General features: G+C 43.5%; 1 protein-coding gene across 2 annotated transcripts in view; it reads left to right on the forward strand.

The window, feature by feature from the left end:
- Positions 1-19,065, forward strand: part of Gna13 (G protein subunit alpha 13) — a 33,020-nt gene that overhangs the window by 2,395 nt on the left and 11,560 nt on the right. Inside the window, exon 2 of one of the 2 annotated variants that reach the window (XR_010055190.1) lies at positions 332-3,670. Coding sequence is in view for 1 of the 2 variants with exons in the window: in NM_001013119.1 (NP_001013137.1) it covers positions 332-558 (227 nt within the window). In the remaining variant the exon portion in view is untranslated. The remainder of the gene's footprint in view (positions 1-331; positions 3,671-19,065) is intronic. The other variant, NM_001013119.1, reaches the window with a different exon arrangement.

Consider the following 19,065-nt stretch of genomic DNA (forward strand, 5'->3'; position numbering starts at 1 on the left):
AACATTATTTATTTTTTCCGTCTCTGGTTTTGACTGCCCTCCTCCAGAAATGGTTTTTATGAATCGCAGCATATTAAAATCCTTCCCAAAGTGTTCTTGTTATTAATATTTTCAAGGCTTCTGGTTTTGAGAAACAATGAACACTTACTTGTTTCTTAACTCTGAGAACATAAAGGTTTTGTTTTGATTTTGGTCTCCATTTTGGAAGTGGGGCTTCTGTGATAGCTAAAAATTAAGGAACCAATACTGACCAACCCTGGGGCCAAAGCCTCTGGTGGTATCTTCATGACTCTTCCTCACAGTTTTTTTTTTTTTTTCTTTTTAAACAAAGGTATGAGGGTGCTGGTAGATGCCCGAGAGAAGCTTCATATTCCCTGGGGAGATAACAAAAACCAGGTCCACGGAGACAAGTTGATGGCATTTGATACCCGAGCTCCCATGGCTGCCCAGGGGATGGTGGAGACTCGAGTTTTTTTGCAGTATCTTCCTGCTATAAGAGCCTTATGGGATGACAGTGGCATACAGAATGCCTACGATCGGCGCCGGGAATTCCAACTGGTAAGACATTCGCTTGTCTAAAATGTGTTTTTATTTATCTATTTTTATTTTTCGAGGTTTTATTTATGTGTGTGTGTGGGTACATGTATGCCCCAGAACATGTGTAGGCGCCAGAGGACAACTTGTGGGAGATGGTTCTCTCCTAGGGTATGGGTTCTGGGCATTAAACTCAGGTCCTCAGGCTTGGGGGCAAGTGTTTTACCTGCTGAGCCACCCTAACCCTGAGGTGCTTCTGTTTAATGACATTTAGCAATGTCAGGTTTAGCACACTGTTATAGACTTCCACAGTGTAATGTATCAATTCAAAACTGTAGCCTCAGAAACTCGGTTTGCTGTGTGTGCCTTTTACTAAGCAAGGTTAAAAATGAGGTCAACTCTGTAGGTGTAGTAAAGCTGTTTTACTGGTTAGAAAGTAAGGTTGGAATGACTTTCCCCGGTATTCTAATTTTGTTCTCTTTAAAAAGTTATTTTTCTTACAACTGTGACTTCCATGCTCTTCTCCAGCGATGGCTTTTTAGAATAGAAGTTTGGTTGGTGAATGTGGTGGTTTACGTGTTCCAGTCAGCCTTTGAACCACTTACCCAGTGACACAGATGAGTTTGCTATAGAGAGATTAGAGTCTTTTTCTTTTCTTGCTATGTAGACCAGGCTAGCCTTAAACTTACAGTAACCCTCCTTTCTCTGCCTCCTAAGTGCTGAGATTATAGACATGAGTCCCACTGTGGCTAGCTGAGAGACTGAACTCTTTCTTTATAAGAAACAAAGTACTATTTTCATGGGAAATAATTTCCATTTGTTTTCCCTCCTTTATCTTAAAAAAGACTATAAGATACTTTGTAGCTGTTATACACCATTGAAGAAAGAGTAGGAAAGCCCGATATAACCCAGGGCTAAAGAGAGATACATGGACTGGGTTAGGTGGTGGTTCATGCCTGTAATCTTAGCTCCTTGGAAACCAGAGGCAGAAGGATCACAAGTTCCAGGCCAGCCTGGGTGACACAGCAAGGCCCCGACTTAAAAAACAAAGATACAAAAAAGAATTGAGATGGAATTTTTAATCAAATGGTTTATAATCTAATTGTGAGCGCTTTGATTGTATTTGGTTCTATTTGCCGAAAACCAGAAAGGGTCCATCAGAGTAGCAATGTGGTCAGTGTGCAGTTTAGCAATAGTTCAGGTCCTAAGCACTTTCCTGTAATGTAATTACAGTAGAGTGACAGTTAAAGCAAAACTGCTTAGGAAATTGTTTGATGATGTCATGAACACTCAAGAGATCCTCATGGGTGTGACTAGACAGAGATGTACAGCCACCAGACTTCCTTAGTGCCGTCAGTATTCAGGAACAGTCTATGCTTTCTAGAACAATTACAAGGAAGGTTTATGGTATCTTTTTGGCTAAACCCATGTCTTGTGCTCCTTACTGTTTAATGTAGTATGTCTGGCTAGTATAGTTCATCGTGGATATACATCATGTTAAATCTCATTGAGTGCTGGCAGCATTGTATATCAAGAAGTATGAGTTTAACTTGATCAGTGACATGGAGTCACCAGATTTCTGGCTAGCTTTGACCTTTGGTCCCTGTCGTCACTGTATTCTGGAGTCTGGGCTTGCTCCCCACATATCCCCTTTCCTTGCTTTCTTCTCCACCCTCCTGTTTGAGGGTAGCTTCTTGGCCTCCTTAGTTTCTTTTCTCGGTAGACTCCCTTTCCAGTGTTTTCTCAGATGTTTATCTTCCAAAGGCCAGGGAGAAAACAGCTTGTCCCACAGTAAGCAGTCAGTACACCCTCCATGAATAAAGGAACAACAGTGGACCTGACAGTTCCCTGTGGGAAAGAAACTTGTGTTTGTCCCAAGCCTACCTAATTGAAGTTGGGGTGTCACGGACAGATTGTGAATCTGTGCTTTCACATCTGAGTCTCATATTAAGGTCTGTGTCCTTGTTGAGAAAGGTTTGTGTGTGTGTTTTATTTACGAATAAACAAACCTACTCAGAAGGCCTGTGTCTTCTTGACTCGGGCCAGCTAATGTTTCAGTAGAAGAATGCTATCAGCACCAGGGAGAGGCAGGCTCCAGAAATACCTTTCCACCCCGGATAAAAAAGTAGAGGGACAGACAAGAAAATAAAGTTGGCATCTACTTGTAAAGCAGATTGAGGATTGTCCTACCCTGAGAGTGTTTCAGCACTGTCAGCAGTGCCTGGCCTTGGTGGGTACTTGACTATTGTGTTTTTTGAATGGGTAATGGTGTTTGGCACTGAGAGAGCACCTTGCTTGAAGTCACTGTCAGCACCTTTCCCTCGTAGAGCAGAGGCCCACGTGCTGTCTTCTCTTCCGTAAAGTTTGGGAGTTCATTCACGTCTTTTTGTGGTGTTCTTTGTTGCTCTAACACTTCAGAAGTGGTCTCCCTGAGACAGCATGGGATTACTCAGAGAGCGCACTTCTGCCTGGAGAATGTACCTCTTGTTGTGGGTAAAGGCTCCAGTTAGCTTACCCATGATTTCAACAGTATAATTGATAGGTAGCCACACATACCCTCGTAACCTCCTAATTCCCATGTGGCATGACTTTCCACTTCCCTAGCTCTCTTTATATAGTTCTGCCATGGTTTTTCTGGGTCACATGTATACATTAGATCTTTATTTGGAACAGTGATAATCAGATTTTTATTGGTTTATTTGTTTATTTGCTTGTTTATTTTAGTTCTTTCTTCTTTAATGTGTTTTTTGCCTGCATGTAGGCTTAGTGCCCATGGAGGTCAGAAGTGGATATTAGATTTCCTAGAGCTGAATTTATGGATGTTTGCGACCCTCCTCCACACTCAAGCTGTGACATAAGCACCTCTCCTCAGTGACTAGATAAATGTTTTTAAAAGGTTTCCTTTCGGCCTGTGGTTGATTCTTTCAGACTTCTTACGGAAATCGAAATGAGAAGAGTTGCATTTTTAGAGCGCCTGTCACATCTTACATTCTGCTTCAGATGAGCGAGTACCTCTTGGTTTTCAGACAAAAGGTGATGGAAGTGACCCTGCAGTAGAACACTCCTTTGTTAGCTGGAATTTTGGGTGCTGATATGTTTTTCTCAAAATTCTCACCATCAAACATGTCCCTCTCTGGTGAGTTTCTATTGTGGGAAACTAAATAGCTTACATGGAAGAGAAAAACCTCAGTGTCACATTGTGTCCAGACGTCAGGTGGCTTTCCGGCTGTAGCTGGCACATGCAGGTGATCTGTCAGAAGGAGTGGTCCTTTAGCATGTACCTGACCTTGGTGTCAGTCCTGGAAGCCTACCACTGTGCTTATGAGACCTGTCGTCCCTTGGAAAGCTTCTCAGCTGGCAGTGGCTAGGGCACTTGCTGATGTGGATGCCTGTCTAGGTGAGGTGGGTGGTGGAGGGCTGGCTGGATATGATACAGCTGGCAGCGCACACTAACCAGTGCCTAGGAGTCAGCGCCTGCCAGTCTCCCAGCTCAGTTTACAGTTACAGTTGAGCAGTATAAGCAACACTGGCCACAGAGGACAGGACAGGGTGTGTGACAGTGGGAGGAACAGGGGACAGCTTCCTAGTTTCTGTAAACAGTTTAACTTTGTCAGCATTAGTACAGCTTCCTGTAATGGCCAGTCTGCCTTTACAGCTCTTGAAACCAAAACTATTCTCCTTGTCCCCTCAGAGGGGCTTGAGTGTTCTTGCTCAGATGGCATGGTTTGTGCTTGGTGATGGCTTCACTTCTCTAAGCTGAGATTGTTACTGGTGAAGACAGATTCTTCTGCAATCTCTGTAGCAAAGTAGCTGTTTTGGTTCATGAGTGGTCTGTAAAAAGGAGCTGAGTTTCAACTAAGTAAAACTAGTATCCTCTGTTCTGGTTTGTAAAATATTTTTCTGTACTGCAGCGCATACTGGGAATAGAATACCATCCAAATCTTTTGTTTGTTCTTTTAACACAAATTTGGATTTGCTTTAAAAGATGATTTAGGCCAGCATTGAGACATTCTCCTGTTTAATCACTGCTCTCATAAGGCTGAGGCAGGAGGGTCTTGGATTGGAAACTAGCCTGGGATGTAAGGGTTGTGTTGGAGACCCTGGACAGAGCCAGCAACCCTAGGGGATATGCTTTTAGAGAGTAGCATAGTGCCTTTGTATCACCTTGGAGGGCAGAGTTTCTGGTAAGGAGTTGGCACTGCGGCTAACAGGTTGATTAAATAAGAAAGTGACTGAGCAGGGATACAGTCTTGTGAGAATTGGGCTTTAGTTTCAGAATTCTACTCCGTGTGTGAACCTATTCCGGGGCAACAGTTTATGAGCTCACTTTAAAGAGAACAGAAGCACTTCCTGGATGGAAGCTCCAGTTCTCCCCTACAGACAGGCCTGAGCTTAAACAAGTCGGGGCATCTGTTAATTTTCTAGAGAGTTCATTGATGGTGCTGCTAACTACAGTTTCTGTTTAGTGCCTTAATGCTGGGGACAGTTGTCTGTTCACCAGTCACTGCTGCATGTGTTATCCCCTGACCCCTCAGCAACCAACAGTGACAAGATACTTGCTGTTCCCATCTCACAGATGGAAAAGTGAGGCAGGGCACAGTCCTTGATGCTTTGGTTTAGACCTAGTAAATGATCATAGACTGGAAGTGGAGCCCTGCCTGCCGACCCAGTCCATCGCTCCTCGCCCTGTCACTGAACCACTTTGCAAGCACTCAAACATTATGTCCCTGAAACAGTCTCTTTCCCTCTGGTTCTCAGCATTTTTGGACGACTCCTTCCTGGAGAGCCAGCACCCTCTATTGGGTTCCAGCACCCTCTATTGGGTTCCAGCACATAGTTTTGAGTATGTGCAAGGTTTTGTTAATGTTTGGCCTCGCAGTGATATTCACGTATCCCTTTTACATTCTGAGTGTCCGTAGTGCTCCTGTTTATTCCCTGTGTACGTTGCTAACTCACAGTGGGATGCAAGCACCCTTGGATGGCACTGATAGCGAGCTTGCCTTCTTGGAGTGTTCCTGTGTGCAGGTCTATCTGGGGCAGGCTCGGTTTGAGTCTCCATTCTGTAAAGGCTCCTCACTGTGATGGAGTCCTCATCCGAGGTGCTGTTCTCAGAAACGTCACTGCAGAGTGGTGCCTGCCCCATGCGTGTCTGTTTCCCAGATTTGCTCTTGCTTTGGAGGAAGGAATATCAGACAGGCCATTTTCACAGAATTCCTTGATGATGCTTCTCGTGTGGGGACGTCCGTCACCTGCCCATACTGTGTGTGAGCACCCAGCTTGCTGCTACTCACAACTTTGTGTTTCCGTCATTTTAAAAACCCTATCTCTTCATACTTGCAGTCTCTTTTATTCCTTGCTTGAGCATACGTCATTCTTAGCTCTAGCCTTGTGATACCGTTTATCTTTGCATTTAAGCCTATTTTTGTTAACAAGATGCTTCTTTTCAAAAGAATTTGTTACAGTCACAGGAGCAGAGCAGTTTCAACTGGGCTGATAGGGATCAAAGAAATAGTTCGAGAACTAGACTTTTGTGACTCGGCTAAAGTTGGTGACATCGTAGTGAGGGTAGTCAATCTTTCACGTTTAATTGTTGTTCTTTTATAAAATGCACCAAATGTTTGTTTGTTTGGGACACCTCAGCCTGGCCTTGAACTTGTGATCCTCTCACTCAGACTCCTGAGTGCAGGGGCGCAGGCTTATTGCACCATGCCCAATTCAGGGTTTTAGTCAGTGTGGTGGGAGAACTTTCTCATCTTACGGTGTCTGTAATGGACATAGACCCCTTGGGTAGAATTTCTGTTGATTTGTTTCACTTGTGTACTTGCATATGCTTTTCTTTCTCATACTGTTAAAAAGCTAGCTGCTTTCAAAGAATGGACATAGGTGTTAATGTAACCCCTTAAGGCGGTTTCTGGCTGGAGGGTTAAAAGCAGAGCAAGGAGACAGGTCAGCCAGAGTCCTTCCTGACTGTCAGTCTCCTCCGTGAGTTAAGGCAAGTCCCCAGCCTCTCTGACTTGTTTTCAGTGACCATAAAATACAGACTATGGGTTCTGTTTTCTGTTGTGAGGATGACATGGGATGAGCCATGCATGTAAGACCTTCGCACGACGCCTGGCTTTTTTAGTGGTGTTAGTGTTAGCTATTGATATTCCTTATATCCCAGCCACACAAGTAGCTGTCAGAAGAAACACAGTAGGTTGTGGTTGGTTTTTACTCTTCTCAACTTGATTGCTAAGGTGACATGGAGTCACTGGGTTCTGAGTCGGTGGAATGTGACTGATTGTGTGTCCAGGAGGATCTCAGCTCCAGAGGGCTGAGGTGATCATTAGTACCCTGGTTCTTGTTGCCTTTTAACAATGCCTTGCTTGATTTTCAGATAGAAATATTTATGTGTATGCCTATGTGAGTTTATGTACAAACCGTGTTCACCACATGTACTTAGGTGCCCACAGACATCAGAAGAGGGCATTGAACCCCCTCTCAGTGTAACTCAGGTTCTAGGCAGTTGTGAACTTGCTGTTGGATGCATATTTGTGAATGGTTTTAAAAATAAATTCTTTAATCCTAAAGAATCAGATATATCCCTGGTCTGAAATGCCTGGGCTCAGACACATTTGGGTTTCAGAGTTCACCTCTTTTTAGGGATGGCAGCGCAGGCCTACAGGTGATGTTCACCCTTGTGACGTGTGTATCCTTGTCGCACACTTTGTGACAACCTGAAAGCAGCTGTGTAGCTTTCTAAGCGAGCCTGGGTTTGACTGAGACATGATGTCATATGATGTCACATGATGTCACATGATGCCAGGCACAGGCTTTTCCACTTGCAGCATCATATCAGAGCTTCGGAAGTTTGTATTTTGGAGATTGGAGATTACTCTACTGGCATTGAAAATAAAGTGACTTAAGTAGTAAAGCGTTCTATAGAGCGCTGTTAGAACTGACTCACTGTGGAGTTCCTAGACACTGAGAAGCCCTAGTCATGTAGGGAGAAGGGCGTAAATCCCTGTGCCCTGCCGGAAGTGTGCTAAGGTGTCTTCCACAGGTGCAGGGGCCCTGCTCACCACCCCACTGCATGCTCACTCTCATCCCCTTGCCCATTGTCTCTGTCCCTTCTGTGGCCCTTCCACATGCACACAAGCCTCCCCTTTCCTGCTCTGCCATTCCCCTGCCTGTGACTTGGCAGAGGTCCCGTGAGTTCCCAGTTTACAGAGGGCAAATTAGCCTTCATTTCCAAGGTTAAAAAAAATTCCTTACGTTCTTATTTTTCAATGCTCAGTGTTAAAAATGATTTTATGTTGCTTTTTGTAGGATAAACTTAGCATTTTATACAAAGATAACTTTAAAAAAAACCCATTAATCTAATAGAGAATTTCTACTTGCTTTTGATAAAGAAAAACAGATTTCACATTTGTTTTCCTTAAAAAAGAAAAAGAAAATAGTCATTGATTATAGTATTAAAACATTATTCCTATCGTGCCTTGACTTTTTCAAAGGTTTGGGGTTCTTTGAACCAGAGCATTTATATTTAGTTTGTAGTTTTATTTAGTTAGAACAATTTCTTTCTTTCTTTCTTTCTTTCTTTCTTTCTTTCTTTCTTTCTTTTTTTTTTAAGAAGAAAAAGAATAGAAATGACTATTTGGAATAGGAACTTTTCTTTTTCTTTTTTCTTTTTTTTTTTTTTTTTTTCGGAGCTGGGGACCAAACCTAGGGCCTTGCGTTTGCTAGGCAAGCGCTCTAGGAACTTTTATTTTTAATCCTGGGATACTGTCTTCTAGTCTTGGAGTAATTTTTTAGAAAATATACGTGCATGAGTGTCTTGCCTGCTTGTGTTTGTGCCCAGCCACATGTAGTATACATGAAGGCCAAAATAGGGTGTGAGGTCCCTTGGGATAGGAGTTCTGGGTGATTAGTCATCATGTGGGTGCCAGGAATTGAACCTCGGAGAGCAGCCAGTGCTTTTACCCACTGAGCTGTCTTTCCAGCCCAATAACTTCAGTGAATGTCTCCGTCTCCACCTCCCTGCTCTTTGTTCTCAGGTAGGGTCTCTACCACTCAGGCTGACCTTGAACTGTGCAGTCAAGGATGGTCTTGAGCTAACCCTGACTCCACCTCGGTGATGGGAATGTGGACATGCACCACCATACTGATAGCTATTCATTCATTCATTCATTCATTCATTCACTCATTCATTCATTCCTATGGGAGGGCCGATGCCTGTGCAGCACGCGCTTGCTTGCTGCCCTCAGAGGCCAGAAAAGGGAAGCAGGTCTCCTGAGTTACAGATGGTTGTGAGCCAACTTGTGATGCTGGGACTCAACCCTGGGATCTTCTGGAATGATAGCCCTCGCTCCTGGTTGCTGAGCCGTCTCTCCAGCCCTCCTTTGTTGTTTGTTTATCCCAGTGCTAGGGATTCCAGCACAGTGGACATCAGACTCATGCTTTCAGGTTTTCCTTTGTTTGGCTTTTGAGAGAGGGTCTGGTTGTAGCTCAGCCTGGCCTAGAATTTGTAAACCTCCTCCCTCATCTACTGTGCCTAGTTCCCAAATGCTTTTCACTGTTTTGAGGTAGACTTTGATTAAATTTCCTGAGACAGGGTCTTACTCTATAGTGCAGACTGGCCTGGAGCTCACTACATAGCCCAGGTTGGCCTCAGAGTCACAGCTCTCTTCCTTCCTCAGTCTCCCCAGTGTTGGGTTGCAGGTGCACAAGTCACCCACCGCATGTGGCACTAAACATGAATGGCCTGTGACGAAACACCAGGAACAAAGGCAAGTTGGTAAGGAAAGTGTTTATTTGGCTTACACGTCCACAACACATCATTGAAGTTAGGACAGGAACTCAGGCCGGGCAGGAGCTGATGCAGAGGCCCATGGAGGGGTGCTGCTTACTGGCTTGCTCCTCATGGCTTGCTCAGCCTGCTTTCTTACAGGACCCAGGACTGTCAGCCCAGGGCTGACACCACTCACAATAAGTAGGGCTCTCCTCCATCAGTCACTAATTAAGGAAATGTTTGCTCTACGGGCTTGCCCACAACCTGGTCTTATGAGGAATTTTTTCAGTTTTTCTTCCTCTCAGATAACTTTAGCTTGTGTTCTGTTGACATAAAACTACCCAGCATACCATCCAGTGTAAACGTTGGTGTTATAGGCCAGCCAGTGGTGTCGTAAGCCTTTAATCCGAGCACTCAAGAGGAAAGGGCAGCTAGTTCTAGGACAGTCACATCTACACAAAGAAACCCTGCCTCAAAAAACAAAAAATAAAAAACAAAATGATGTTACAATTTAGAGAACCAAGGTTCCCCTCCTTCATTCTAAAGTATTTGCACTTTTGACTTTAACATATGATATCTTAATCTGACTTAAAAGTTTTGTTTTATAGCAATTAAATTTTTATAGAACTAATTTTTTTGCATGGCGGCCATGTTTTATTGAATAGATAAACACTGAGTTATATGTCTGATGCTTTTATATTGGTGTGTGTGTGCAGATGTTAAGGTGCTTTAAAATGTCTAATTTCTTATAACCTGTTCGTTTTTTTTTTTTACCTCTTCTCTAATGTGGAATAAGAAGCAAATATAAGGGGTTGGGGATTTAGCTCAGTGGTAGAGCGCTTGCCTAGCAAGCGCAAGGCCCTGGGTTTGGTCCCCAGCTCCGAAAAAAAGAAAAAAAAAAAAAAGCAAATATAAAAAGATGGTGGGGGTAGGAAGCCCTGGGTAACAGAAAAGTGGGGTGCAGGCTTGCAGACTCTAACAGTTCTCCGGGTGCACCTGCAGTCAGTCGCATGCCGTTGCACACCTATTGGTGAGACAGGTATCTTTTTGGAGGCTTGTTTGCTAGAAGACCAAATACAAATAACCTGTGTATTAGTCAGAAGTGTTCACTGGAAGACCTTGGGCAAGCTTCTGCAAGCTGCTGTGCGGAGAGCCCTGCTCCCAGGTCTGCCCTGGGTGCAGCAGTTGGACTGGGAGAGCTGCAGGAGGAGCAGTGCATCCTGGTGGGGGAGACACTGAAGAGAGTTTGACCCTAGGTCTGGAGCCCAGGGAAGAGTCTGGGACCAGAGGGAGAAGTTAGTGAACTTTGTTTGCAGTGTAAGGGTGTAAAACCAGGGGCTGCTCAGAGTAGAGTCTTAAAGAAAAGAACCTTGGTGTCTTTTGAGACTGTTCAGAAGCAGAAATCTGCTGTGAAAAGGAGAAGTGCTCTGGAGTGGACTGGCATAGCACTTGGGAGATTGAGGCAGGAGGATTGCGTGTTTGAATCACCTAGTTGCGTAGTAATATGTCTGAAAAACTGTATATTTATTTGTTTATTTGTTTAAGAGAAGAAATGCTGCAAGAGCTTGGGAAAGTGCTTTGAGATAGAACGGGCTGTGTTGGCAGGAGCTGGCTGCAGGGTTCTGAGTGCTGGCTGGCAGGTGACACGGGGAGGGAGGAGCCTCGCTGGAAGTGCCTGAGGAGGCGAGAGGTGAGGAAGCGGGGAAGATTCACTGAAGTCAGGCTGGCTGTTCTCATTTCCCTTTGCAGCACTTTCAACCACCTGGCTTAGCGAGCTGTGGTTTTTCAGACCTTTTTAACATTTAAGCAGACTGCCTGGTATCTTGGAGTAGTGCTCTCAAGGAGAGGGAAGTGTGAGTTAGTGGCCAAGGTGAGGACTACCGGTATAACTTAGTAGAGTGCTCACCTGCCCAAAGTTGGTGCAGCATCTCATAAACGGTGTGTGGTAGCACCACACCTCTAGTCCTTCACTTAGGAGGTGGAGGCAGGAAGTCAGCCCTTTTCCTCCGTGATGTAACAAGTTCAAGGCCAGCTTGGGACACATGAGAGAACTCTGTCTCAAAATAATTATTATGTAAATAAATATACAAGAGTTTTTTTTGTTTTGTACAGCTGTTCCTTCATATCCTCAGGGGTCTGGCAACGAAGTCCTGGAATAACAGAATCTCAGTGTGCAGTGTCTGGTATAGACTGGTCTAGTATTTGCATATAACCTAAGTATAGCCTGCCATGTGCTTAAATTACCTCTACTGTATTCTACTGCCTCCTACAGTGTGGGCTGTGTAAGCAGCATTGGACTTTATTGTTTCAGGAATAATGACAAGAGAAAAAGAGAATGTGTGTTCAGTGTAGATGGAATTCTTGCTTTGCTATGTAGCCTACCTAGCCTGGCTTCTAATTTTGCAGCGTTTCGTGTGCTGCCCACCATGCCTGGCTCGTCAGGTGTTTCAGACTAAGGTTGTAGAACCCATGGATGCACACTGTACTGAGTGACTACACGTGGTCACTTTCCATTTAGTGCTCTGAGGGCAGGGACGTGAGCAGTATAGACCTGGTACCCTTTAGGTCTTCACCAAGCATGTATTGAATTTTGCCCTATGCTGCGGCCCAGATGAGACCGAGTCCACAGGAGCGAGGGCACCGCTGATTTGCCTTCCTGGGAGTGGTCAGTGCTCGTGAAGAGGAGGCGGCAGGTCTTCAGTTGACAGTGCTCTTTCTCACTGTGCTCTTTGCTGCTGCTCTCTGACTGAGAGGACCTCAGAGAATGCAGGCGGCTCACAATCCAACCCAGGCAGAAGGGCTCCATAGCTGGGCCTGTTACTCAGTCCCTGCTTTTCAGCCTCTCATGCTGACAGGATTCATCAGATCACACTTTGGAGACAGGAACTGATGTGCCCAGATACGTTCTCAGCTCATTTGCAGTATTTTGAAATAGTTTCCGGTCACCTTGCTTTGCTGTCTGATAGGATTTGGGGATGAGAGGAATAGGCTGGGTGGGACTTCACTGTTGGCAGGAGAGCTTAGGGATATAGAGCCAATGCTAAACTGGGACTAAGGCCATGTGGGCTTTCCTGTCACCTGTTTCTCATTTCTTAATTAATGTTAATTACTGTGCAGTGTTGGCATTGAGGGTTTGCAGTATATCACTGCAGAGCCAAGCTTCTATCTGCTGTGCACCCATAGGGCCTGTGGGTGACAGTGCTTTCTGTGGAGACTGCAAGGGATTGAACCAGGACAGGGTATGTAAGAATGCTGCCTGTTTTCTCTTACTCCGCTTCCTTCCTTCCTGCCTGCCTGAAGGTGAGGTCATTAAATTTTGAAAAATGAAAAGAAAAAGAGAAAATAAAAACCAATGAACTACTGAAGACTTCTAGTGGCAAAGCTCAATACTATAATCTTTCTTTTCTTTGTGTGTGTGTGTGTGTGTGTGTGTGTGTGTGTGTGTGTGTGTGTGTGGTGTAAGAGGCGTGAGAGCGTGTGCATGCGCAGCGACATGTGTGGAGGTCATAGGACAGCTGTGAAGTTGAGTCTGTCCTACTGTGTGGGCTCAGGGGTTAAACTCTGTATGTCAGGATTTGCACAGCATGTGCTTTACCCACTGTCCTGTTGTGCTTTTCTGCTGCTGTGATAAAACACTGGCCAGAACTGGAGTGGGGGGAGGAAAGGGTTTGAGGAAAGCTAAGGCAGGAACCCGAAGGCAGGTGCTGTGTGGATCATGGGCCATGGGGAAAGCATCTCCATGGCCTGCTCCCTGTGCTGTGCTCATTCTGCTCTTAACCACCAGGACCACCTGTCCAGCGGTGGCACTGCTGTCTAGGGCCAGGCCCTCCTGCATGCGTTCACTAATTGTCCACACGCTCCTGCATACCATCTGATGGAGACAGTTTCTGAGATTGTGTGTGATTGGCTCTTCTCAAAACTATATTGAACACTGAAACACTTGTCAAAACTTAGGATCCTAACCTGTATTGTGTTAAATGTGTTTTGTGAAAACTGAAGAGTAGGAAAATGAACTTTTTGGAGGGAATGGCTTAAATTTTACTTTATTTTAAGATTTCTTTGTCACGTTTTATTTGCGTGTACCTGAACGTACACATGGTACATCATGTGTGTGCATGTGCCCAAAGAGGCCAGAACCGGGAGTGATGCTCCCCCGCACCACGGGGAGACGTCTGTGTTGACATTCGCTTTTCTGCCTCTGGGATTCGAATACATGTCGGGTATCGAGATGACTCTTCTGTACTCTCTGTCCAGTTCACATCCTGCTCCTTTATGGTTACAGCATTAGCATTTCCTGACAGTGATTTTTCTCAGTACCAGCAGATTCTTCAGAAATGGGCGTACACTTTTTATAAGCCAGAGAGTCTTAGGAAGCATCCTAAGATAAGTCTTACCATACTTCTGCCCTGTTGGACAGAACTAGCTCACTTTTGCAGCATGAAGGTCATTCCTGTGTAAAGTTTTACTTTGACGAGAGGTAGGATCTCGAGCACATGCACTTCAGAATGCTCAGGAGAGGTATAGCTGAGTCAGGATAGAGCATCTTAATAAAATAAGATGCTTTCTGTGACTTTGTAATGGGAGAATTACTGTTCTGTGCATAAGTTACATCATTAAGATTACGAGCCACGGGATTGGGGATTTAGCTCAGTGGTAGAGCGCTTGCCTAGCAAGCGCAAGGCCTTGGGTTCGGTCCCCAGCTCCGAAAAAAAGAAAGAAAGAAAAAAAAAAGATTACGAGCCACAAATTACTTTGTGATAAATGGAAAACACGTGACATAAAGAAGCATTTACTGGCCGAGTTGTGACAAGTCAGAGGCAGCCTGCACAATAAAGTTGGTGACGTGCTTCTTCCCATAGGTATTTTTACATTGTGAACTTGCTGTTACTGTTTCTGTGGTAGAAGAACTGGACTGAGCTGTGGTCTAAGGAAGCCGAAGATATTATTCTTTAGGAAATTATCTTAGATTAGTTTAGAAAGATTTATTTTGAAAAATAATTTTCAAATAATGAGAGTTAACATAAATGACTAATTTTGGCTCTTAGAATTGTTAACTGTGACATAGAAAATACTAGTAAGAAATTTGAAGTTTTATTAACTTGGAGTGTAGTTGGTTTTAGAATATTGACAGCAATGGGAAAAAAATCAGTTCCTTTCGCTATCTGTAAATATTGTTATGCTCCTTGTAAACCAAACCAAAAAACAAAACAAAACAACAAACAAATCCCAACAACGTGAGGTGCTTTACCTCTGCAGTTTTACAGAGATTGCAGTCAACACTGTCCTTCTCGAAAATGGTACTGTGTAATCATGTTAAATGCTTTCCAAGAAAAAAGTGAAATAGTAAAAGATTTTAAAGCAAAGAACCAAAAGCAACCTCTAAGATAAGAATCAATAAAAGTCCCTTGGCAAGATAGGCAGAAATGGAACAGACTGGGACTGAAGTGTCCGCCAGTGCACCTGCCTCACCTCCTCAGCCTTCCACAAAGCCTATGTCACTAGGCCCTGCAAAGGGAAAATTGATTGATTGATTGATTGATTGATTGATTGATTACACATCTATGCAAAGTGAATATTGAAGAATGGATGGAAGGGTTTTTTTTTGTTTTGGTTTGTTTTGTTTTTTTTATATGTAAGTACACTGTAGCTGTCTTCAGACACACCAGAAGAGAGGTTTCAGATCTCATTACAGATGGTTGTGAGCCACCATGTGGTTGCTGGGAATTAAACTCAGGACCTCTGGAAGAGCAGTCAGTGCTCTTAATCACTGAGCCATCTCTCCAGCCTGGGTTTTTTTTTTTTAATTCTAATATTTTTAATGATTTTATTTTATTTTATTTATTTATTTTTTTTGGTTCTTTTTTTCGGAGCTGGGGACCGAACCCAGGGCCTTGCACTTCCTAGGTAAGCGCTCTACCACTGAGCTAAATCCCCAGCCCCAATGATTTTATTTTTTAAGCAGAAGTTTTTTAGATGATGGTGGTAGCAGCTAAAAACCTTCAGTAAATAAAAATGTGATCTTTTAAAAACCTTATTTTTTCTAATGCAAACTTATTTTTCTACTTGAAACATATTTATTGCCTTGCATTTAAGCTTTTCACATTTTATGAGATTAAGCAATGATGGTTCACATTCAAAAACATTTTATTTCCCTTAGTGCTGGGGACCAAATGTAGGGGTTTAGGCTTGCCAGTTAAACCCTGTGTCACTGAGCTAATTCCTAGTGTTCAAACAGGCTTCGAATGGCAGATTTCAGTTTGTCTTCAGACTCTCATCAGAGTCTATAAAAATAACCCAGTCCTGGATATTAAAACACATATGATACATATTACCTACAGTTCTTGCTGTCAGACTTAGACATTTGTCAGCTGTACTGGTGTTAGCATTAGAATGGCTCCTTCCTGTGTGGGGAAGCCTTTCAGACTTGATTCGATCTTTGCTGCTCCTCTTCTTCGCAGATGGAGACCTGGCCTAGGCCCCGCCCTGCCTGGCTGTTGGTTAGGAGACAGGTACTCAGAAACTTAAATCTACTTAGAGAAAAGGGCAGTTCTGAAGATTTACCATCATCTAATCCCTTCAAGTCCTATTTGAGGGCCAGCAAGATGACTGGAACCCATGCTGTGGAAGGAGAGAACCAACTCCTGCAAATTGTTCTCTGACCTCCACACATGTGCCACAGCTTATGCATATGTGCACATGTACACACATGAATAAATGTGCTTTTAAATTCTACTTGTATGTCCTCTTTTGCAGCCCTTAGTACTTTTCTTGCATGCCTTTTTAATTGGTGGTAGCATTTAATGTTTGCCCTCGTACCAGAAGATCTTTGAATGTTCTCTTTATATCATCTTGATACTGTAACTTCCCACAGTCAGATATATTGCAAAAAATAAATGGGCTTTATGCCTTGGAAGAACTGAGCTGTTTACATGGAGGTTTATCTGCTGGTTTTCCTCTAGTCCGCCTACATCTTCTTAAGCACATGTAACACAGTAATTGGTAACTCCAGTGACCATCCTTCCAAATATTACCCTTTCGGTGACTGAAGTTTGGAGAAACACAGGATGAAAGGAGGATGTCAGAAAGGCGAGTACCATACAATGCACCCAGCAGACGGTCCTGGGGCCGTTACCCTGTACAAGATAACAATCCCATCCTGGGATGCAGGAAGAAGAAGTTTTGAGTCTAGGTGTTTCCGCACAGGGCCGTAGATCAAAATAAGATGCTAGGAAAGGTGCACACCTTCAGTGCACACAACAGGATGGTCCTGGGTCAGGGGCAGCTGGCGAAAACCACAGTCAGTGGAAAGAGAGTAAAAATGGGTATGAATGTCTTCAGTTCACGTTTCTCAAGAACCAATTCTTACTGGGACAACAAGATTTTCAGTTCTTGCTACTAAAATAGTTATCATTCAGTTTCTACCCCCTAAATTAGTCTTGGATAAGCCATGTAATTTTTGACTTTTAGACTTTTCAAAATTTGTAAAATGAACAGGATTAGCTGTTCTGCAGACTCTTCTACTGGGAATCCCTCTGTCTCTCCTTATAAGGTCCTCAGCCAGAAATGAAAGGAGCTGTGTCTGGCAATGATGGCCGCACAGAAGAGAGAAGGATGCACAGGGAGGGGCCTTTGGTCAGAACTCAAGCTCTTCTCAGCCGTGTATAGTCCAGCCTGTACTAGGACTCAAGGTGCCTTCCCTGTCTCGGCCTCAAGTGCTGGGATCTACAAGCATGTGCCACCATGCCTGGCTCAGGGCTCGTTTTTAAGAGCATGTACATTATAGTTTACTATGATTATAGTATGGTATAACTATAGTATAGAATATAGGAGATGATATAAAATACAAAATGCTAGCTTGTTAGTTTTTGTCAACAAAGTCTTTATATGTATGTATAGTTCTAGCTTGTCGGCTAGCTTTGAACTCACAGATCCTCCCGCTTCAGACTGTTCTGGGATTGCATGTGTGGCTATAGAGTTGGCTGGCTGGCTCGTAGAGTTTAACCAAGCAACACATGTAGATTGGATCCCTGATACCTTATTGATCCCAGAGTTTTCTCTAAAATCTGTATGTTACCAATTCCTAGTCAGATGAACTTCTCAGTATTAAACCTGTGTCTAACCCTATCTACTAGCCATTTACTCATTCATTCATATATTCATTCATTCATTCATTCTAGACCAAGCTGTTCTTAAACTCAAATAGAGTCTTTGTTTAGGTGTGCACACAATTGTGACTTAATTGAATTATGAAGAATATGCACTGTGGCTTAAAACTTACTCTTACAATAAAATAAAAATAAATGTCTAGCCTAGTTTCTTAGTAGCTTGGCATTTTTAATCAGGCTTTTATTTTTATTTTATTATTTAATTTTTATACAGATGTATATTTTTCCTGCATTATGCCTGTAAATCCCTTATATTCCTGGTGTCCTCAGAGACTGAAAGAACTTGGGATCCCTTAGAACTGGAGTCATGGACGGTTGTGAGCTACCACATGGGTGCTGGGAACTGAACCCAGGTCTTCTGCAAGATAACCAGTGCCCTTAACCACTGAGCCATCTCTAACTCTTCTTACCGGTCTTTTAAAGATTTACTTTTATATTTTTTAATTTAGTTAAGTCTTAGTAAATCAGTGCATGTGTGCACTTGGGTAAGTCCTGTGGAGGCCTGAGGCATGGTTCCCCTGGAGCTGGAGTTGCAGGCATTTGTGAGGTGCTGGGAAGTAAACTTCAGCCCTCTGAAGGGCAGCCACTTTTAACCCTGGAGCCACCTTGCTAACCCATATCAGGCTTTTTTAAAGTTAACTTCCTATAGTCACAAAAGATGAAGTTAATTTTAAAATGCATGTCACCGTGAAGTGACCCCAAGGATAGCTACCTCATAGTCATTTTTCTTGCAGCTTACTAAGAGCATGGCGGGTTTGTAGTAGAGCAGGGAATCTGTTCTTTCAATAGTACATCAAGCAATTCTAGTCCATACCAGTAAGAAGAACCACTTTTCTCAGTTGGGCGTGGCAGCATGAGCTGTGTATCCCTAATACTTTGGAGGCTGAGGAGGGAGGACATTGACTCACCTCAAAACAAAAGTCCTTGATGTGGCACCACACACACTGAAGTTCTAGAGCTTCTGAGGCAGAAACCACTGCGTCTCTGTGAGTTTGGACCCAGCCTAATTTACATAGCGAGTTTGGCCAGTCAGAGTTATTCAAGTCTTGAAATAAAATTCCTAGAACATATTCATTCCCTAAGGACTAGATAATATAGTCGAGACGTCTCGTGGCAAGGCGTAAAGTGACGAACATTACAGAAAGCACTCATAGCATAGGAGAGAATAGAAGTTCCCACAAACTTTTAGCAATGCAATTCAAAATGTAATAAAATTATGTATAGCTTTTTGTAAGGGAGATTTTATGGTCAGAAGGATTGGGTGTTTTCCTATTCAGGTTCAGTGCTTACCTTCCAACCAATCACAGATGCTCACTCGTTAATGTTGATATGTAATAATATTTTATAGATCTCATCCTTGAAAGGTAGAGTCCTTGCCTAGCATGTGTGAGGCCCTGGTCCACCTTCAGAGCACAGGATCTTGTTGGGCAGTTACTGTGCAGAAGAATCTCGGCCCTCCCCCTGTGCTTCTGGGTGTACTAATCACTCCTCCTGGGATGCTGGGGGGAGCTTTAATTTGCAGTCGAATGGGCTTTGGACTGGAGTGATACTGCAGGAACTGGACTGTGTGGATGGTGTTTCACTTCCTTTTGACCA

Source organism: Rattus norvegicus, chromosome 10 (assembly GCF_036323735.1).
Source record: "Rattus norvegicus strain BN/NHsdMcwi chromosome 10, GRCr8, whole genome shotgun sequence".
NCBI classification, from domain to species: Eukaryota; Metazoa; Chordata; class Mammalia; order Rodentia; family Muridae; genus Rattus; species Rattus norvegicus.